General features: G+C 41.2%; 1 protein-coding gene across 1 annotated transcript; it reads left to right on the top strand.

Annotated features, from left to right (window-relative positions):
* The first annotated feature begins 4,011 nt into the window (after positions 1-4,011).
* On the top strand, positions 4,012-5,821 carry LOC131164457 (uncharacterized). The gene has a single exon (XM_058121652.1). The coding sequence runs from the start codon at positions 4,266-4,268 to the stop codon at positions 5,613-5,615; it is 1,350 nt and encodes a 449-aa protein (XP_057977635.1). The 5' UTR covers positions 4,012-4,265; the 3' UTR covers positions 5,616-5,821.
* The last annotated feature ends 251 nt before the right edge of the window (positions 5,822-6,072 follow it).

The raw sequence follows: 6,072 nt of genomic DNA, 5'->3' as shown, positions 1-6,072 counted from the left end.
TTGGAGGATCTGAGGTGTATTCCGAGGGGGATCTCTCTGATGCTTAAGTAAGGGAGTGCTTTAAAAAGGTTGAAAGTAACCGTTAGAATGAGATACCTTAGCCTCTTCAGAGTACCCCTTTTATATCTACCAAGTTTGACCCTGTTACATTTGTCATTTATAACGCTTGACGTGGATCACTCTAATCATTATAATGCGGGCGTGGATCACTCCGGTCAATATATGGCCGACGTCAATGGCTCTGGTCGAGTGATTGACTTTGTAGGTGATTTTCCCCATTAATGATGGGCACATGCCTTTCTTTTAGAGTAGGTGTTATATTTGGGTTATTTCAGTTCCCCCCCTCTGTAGTTTTGAAGTTTTGAACTATATTCCTAAAGTTCGAAAGTTGTTCATGTTGGACTTTTGAGGAGCCTAGTTATGTTTCGTCTAGGTGATAAACCGATGTGTGGTTTCTTAATGAGAGATTTCTTACATAGGCTTAGTCCATGGAGCGAAGACTTGGGCTGATAGACCCAAGCCGCAATGCTCATGGACTAAGTTGTAATGCTTAAGGATGACTTTCTTAGGGGTTCAGAGGCAATGCTCCTAGGAAAATTTTTTTAACACCCTCTTTAGCTACTTCTTTATTTATGGCTTGTTGAGCCAGATTTGGGGCGTGCTCGGCTTACCCGAGACGATCTTGCCGCCCTCCTGGCTTTGTTGAGTCTGATTTGGGTGTGGCTTGCTGAGCCGAATGTACTAATATGTCGGCTCATTCGAGCAATGCTTTTGTGTGTGAGTCTTGCCAAGCTAGTTTTTTCGGCTCACCTGAGCCGATGATGCCGAGTAGGTTTTCGTCTAGCATTTTGTGTCGAGTAGGTCTCCATAAGGCATTTTGGCTAAGCCGCTCATCGTAAGGCATTCATATCAAGCCACCGAGCTGCTCTTCATGGGGCATTCTTGCTGAGCTGCCGAGCTACTCTTCATAGACATTCTTACCAAGCTGCTGATTTGTTCTTCATGGTGATTCTTGTCGAGCTGCCAAACTGCTCTTCATTTGGAATTCTTGCTGAACTGCCGAGCTACTCTTCGTGGGCATTCTTACCGAGCTTCCAAGCTGCTCTTCATGGTGATTCTTACCAAGCTGCTAAACTACTCTTCATTTGGAATTCTTGCCCTTTGTGGGCATTCTTACTGAGCTACTCTTCGTGGGCATTCTTGCCAAGAAGCTCTTCATGGGCATTCTTGCTAAACTGCATTACATTGGCATTCTTACTGAGCTGCTGTACATGGGCATTCTTACCAAACTGCTCTACATGAGCATTCTTGCCGAGTCACTCTTCATGCGCATTCTTACTGAGATGCTCTTTATGGACATTATTGCCAAACTGCTTTACATGGGCATTCTTGTCGAGCAACTCTTTATAGGCATTCTAGCCAAGTTGCTCTACATTGACATTCTTGTCGAACCACTCTACATGGGCATTCTTGCCGAACTGCTCTTTTGGTGGCATTTTTACTGAGCTGCCCTTGGTGGGGCATTCTAGCCGAACTGCCGTTCGTGGGGTATTCTCGCCGAACAACTCTTTTGGCCTCACTAGTGTTGTTCATCAATTGGACCAATTTTGTCTAATAAGTTGTGCTCATTTGTTGGACAGTCTTTTGGCCTCACGAGTGTTGTTCGTCAGTTGGACTGATTTTGCCTAATGAGTTGTACTCATTTGTTGGGCAGTCTTCTGACTTCACGAGCGTTACTCGTCAGTTAGGCTGATTTTGCCTAATGAGTTGTGCTCATTTATTGGACAATCTTTTGGCCTCATGAGTGTTGCTCGTCAGTTAAGCCGATTTTGCTTAATGAGTTGTGCTTATTTGTGGGGCAGTCTTCTAACCTCACGAGCGTTGCTCATCAGTTGAACTGATTTTTCCTAATGAGTTGTGCTCATTTGTTGGGCAGTATTTTGGCCTCACAAGTGTTGCTTGTCAATTGGACCGATTTTCACTTACCTAATGAGTTGTGCTCATCTTTTGTGCTTAAATCAAGTAGTGTGACAGAGAATGCACTTATAGATATGTATGCAAAGTTTGATAATTTAATAGAAACACACAAAATGTTCAAAAAAAAAAAATTGACAGAGGTGCAATTTTGTGAAACAGTCTCCTTTCTAGGCATGCTAAATTGGGTTAGAGCTCCCTTGGGCATTGGTTCGCGAGATGTTTAAGGGAGTGTACGACTAGAACTTACTTGTATGTCCTAACCCCCTAGGGCTACTCTGCCGCTTGCTACTCTCTTGGTCTGTCTCTATTTTGGAGGCCTCCCTCGTATCCCTTGAGCTCTTTTTTATCAAATCAACTTGGTCTCTCCTTGTGTTCAATATTTCTTCCAAATTAATATACTTACTTGGTATCATTACTATTTTTTTATTTTCATTTCTTTATAATAAATCAGCATTTTATAAAAATAAAAAAAGGATGTTTATTTACACTACAATTTTTTATTTGTCTTGTTAGTTTTAAATTTTTTACAAAATAAAGTAAAAAAACTAATATTTTAATTTTATTTGTTTTAAAAACATGCTGGAACAAAGTTTTAAGATCTAGGAATAATATTTTATATTAAACTATTTATTATTATTATTATTATATATATATATATATAAGTAAATATAAACATAATCATGTAAATTTAGATATAATTAAAAATAAAAATATTCATAAAAAAAGATAGTAACAATAAAAGTCAATTACACGATATTTTTAGTATTTTTCAATTGTCATGCATAATATGATTAGAATTGTGAAGTGAGTTTTGAAATTACAACAATTAAGTAAAATAATTGTAATAATTTTATTTTTATTATATTATTTTTAGTTTTCATAATTTTGCACTTTATCATTTTAGTCATATTTTTAAAATATTATTTAATTAAAGATGAAAAGAGAACGTTTAATTAAGTTTTAAATCTATTTTTATTTCATAAATATTAATTAAATAGGTTGATGGTTTCTTATTTTGTTTTTAATTTTTAATTTTTTTTTCATAATTTTTGACATTGTGTTGGTCTATTTGGTAAATATAAAAAGATATTGGGGCATTTTGGTCAAATATCAAGGGAGTTATGTGAGATTATTAAAATTTAAGGGGATGTTTGCATCTTTTTACCAAATTTCAAAGAACATTAATATTGTTTTGAAGGATTTTTAAAAATCCACCGAACTAGCTCAACCCGAACCAATCCAACCTAACCCAACCCAATGAAATCATTTACGGGTCGAACTTATACATAACTCCAATATATGGTTCAAGTGACCGGTTGATGTACAACCCACATGAACGTGCCCATGCCGAATGTAAACGACAGAAATGTTAAAATAATAATAATAATAATAATAATAATAATAATAATAATAATAATAATAAGGGGACCTAAATATATAAGCTAATTGATATAATTGCTTTTTTAATGAGAAATCCAGCATATTTTAGCTTGAATGATAGAACCTAATTTGCCAAACCTAATGCTACTTTCCCACTAATCAAATTGATTCAAATTGAACCAAATGTATGGTTGGTATCTTATCTCATAATTAAATTTTCACCAAATTCACGAGATTGGAATTTAAGCTCAATTGGGCCCAACATGACCCTTAAACATCTATAATCTTTGGTACAAAATTTTTTAGAGTTAATTAAACTTTCTCTGTTATATTTTAGGATTATTTCATACAATGTCTCTAAAATTTGAAATTTTGTGAGATTGTTCCTATAATTTGAATTAAATATCTAAAATCTGTGGTCATCAAATTCTAAAATGTCTGGCTTGAGTCCTTATGATAAGGTCCCATTTGCGCTATAATAAATATTATTTAAGATAAAAATATATTCTAATATAATAAAAAGTTAAAATAAATTTAAACTTTATATATAGGGCAAAATAAAAGTAATAAAAAATTGAAAGTGCTGTTTGCCTAATGTTTTATTTTATTTTATTATATATCTTTTGTTCCGGTTAGCTCATGCATATGTGTGAAACTGAAGAGGCGGTCGTTGCTGGCATCTGGTGTCCGTGCATCTCGTGCACCAGCTCATTCCTCCGTCACCCCGTCCTATTGTTTCTTTCCCAATTATGTGAATAAACCTTTTCCAGCCTGTTTCTCACCCATCCAGCCTCTTTTCTCACTTCTCTCCCTCCCTCTTAAATCCTCCCCACTCTCCTCCCTTCTTGTTTAGATACAGAGCGAGAAGCTAGACCGAATCGATCGACTTGGGCATCACCGGCCCCGTCATGGATCCGTGCCCTTTCGTTCGGCTTCTCGTCGGGAAATTGGCTCTGAAGTTCCCGCTGACCTCGAAACCCTCCTTTACCGGGGTTCACCCTACCACTTCTCCCTTCTTCTGCACAGTCAAGCTCAACAACTTCCCCGCCCAGATGACTCCTCTTCCTTTGGTCCCGCAGGAGCAGCTCCTCCCGCTGGACAGTACCCCCCACCTTCAAACCCCACCCATTTGCTTTAACTTCAACCAGATGGATATCCACAAAATGCTCCAATCCAAGCTCTTCGCCCACAAATCCAAACCTTGCCTGAAGATCTCCGTCTATACGGGTCGGCCCGCCGTCACCTGCGGCCTCCGCTCCCGGAAGCTTCTGGGGAGCGTGTTGATACCGTTGGATCTCCAGGGGCTGGAATCCAGGTCGTCCGTTTTTCACAATGGCTGGGTCTCCGTGGGCTCGGAGAGCCCTAAGAAGTCGCCGGCCGCCCAGTTATACCTGAATGTTACGGCGGAGCCCAGTCCAAGGTTTGTCTTCCAGTTCGACGGCGAGCCGGAGTGTAGTCCTCAGGTTTTCCAGGTTCAGGGGAATATAAGGCAGCCAGTTTTTAGTTGCAAATTCGGGTTTCGAAACTCCGGCGATCGTATGTTGCGATCCAGGTCATCGCTTGGAGTTGGAACTGAGAAAGAGCATAACCCGAAGGAAAGAAAGGGCTGGTCTGTCACCGTCCACGACCTCTCCGGCTCGCCGGTGGCCGCCGCGTCTGTGGTCACCCCCTTCGTCCCGTCCCCGGGTTCCGACCGGGTCAGCCGGGCCAACCCGGGCGCCTGGCTCATCCTTCGTCCCGGCGACGGCACCTGGAAGCCGTGGGGCCGCCTAGAAGCGTGGCGGGAGCGCGGTTCCGGCGACGGCGGACTCGGTTACCGCTTCGAGCTCTTCCCCGACGGCAGCGGGGCCACCGGAATCACTGTTGCTGACTCTACGCTGAGCGCCAAGAAGGGTGGCAAGTTCACCATAGACATAGCCGGCGCCAGCACCGCGAATTCGCCGTTCGCCAGCCCAGGCAGCAGCTTCGATCTGGGGTCGGGGTCGTGGCTCGGGTCCGGGTCCGGGTCGTGGAGCGGGTCGGGTTCGTGGGTGTATAGCATGTACAAGGGGTTTGTGATGTCATCGACAGTGGAAGGGGCGGGGAGGTGTAGCAAACCAGCGGTGGAGGTGGGGGTGGAGCACGTGAAGTGCACGGAGGACGCGGCAGTATTCGTAGCTTTGGCAGCGGCCGTCGATCTGAGCATGGATGCTTGTAGGCTCTTCTCGCAAAAGCTCCGGAGCGAGTTGAGGCAGGAGAGCCAGGAGTGTGTCGTTTGATTCGAAATGCTTTGTCGTTTTGAGGGATTTTTTTTTCCCCTGACTAGATTTCATAGCAGACTGTACAGTGACGAAGAGAGGACAAATTTTTTTAATTTTAAATTGTTACTTTTGTGAATTTTTTAATTTTTAATTTTGTTTTCTTTTGATTTTCCGATCCGAATACGATGTTTATAGAAATAATATTTAATTGAATTTTCCAGCTATTTATTTGTCCGCATTGAACGTTCTCATAGCTGAGTTGAAATAATCTCATGAAGGACATTGATGTGGGTCATGATTGTTCGTGCAAGACAGTAGGGATCCAGTGAGGTAATCGCACGTGCATCTGCACGTGAATATCAGAAAAAGGGCCGGATGTAACGGCCTTTTTTTTTTTTTTTTTTAAAGAAAAAAAAATGACTTAAGGAATGGAGCACGTGCTTTCACGTGCTTGTATGGTATAAGGAATTTTCTT

Source organism: Malania oleifera, chromosome 9 (assembly GCF_029873635.1).
Source record: "Malania oleifera isolate guangnan ecotype guangnan chromosome 9, ASM2987363v1, whole genome shotgun sequence".
Classification (NCBI taxonomy): Eukaryota; Viridiplantae; Streptophyta; class Magnoliopsida; order Santalales; family Ximeniaceae; genus Malania; species Malania oleifera.
Note: the sequence above shows the minus strand (reverse complement) of the source record. Positions and strands in the feature narration are given on the sequence as shown.

Coding starts and splice junctions, on each gene's coding strand:
- LOC131164457 (XM_058121652.1), top strand. CDS start 4,266: ATGGATCCGTGCCCTTTCGTTCGGCTTCTCGTCGGGAAATTGGCTCTG.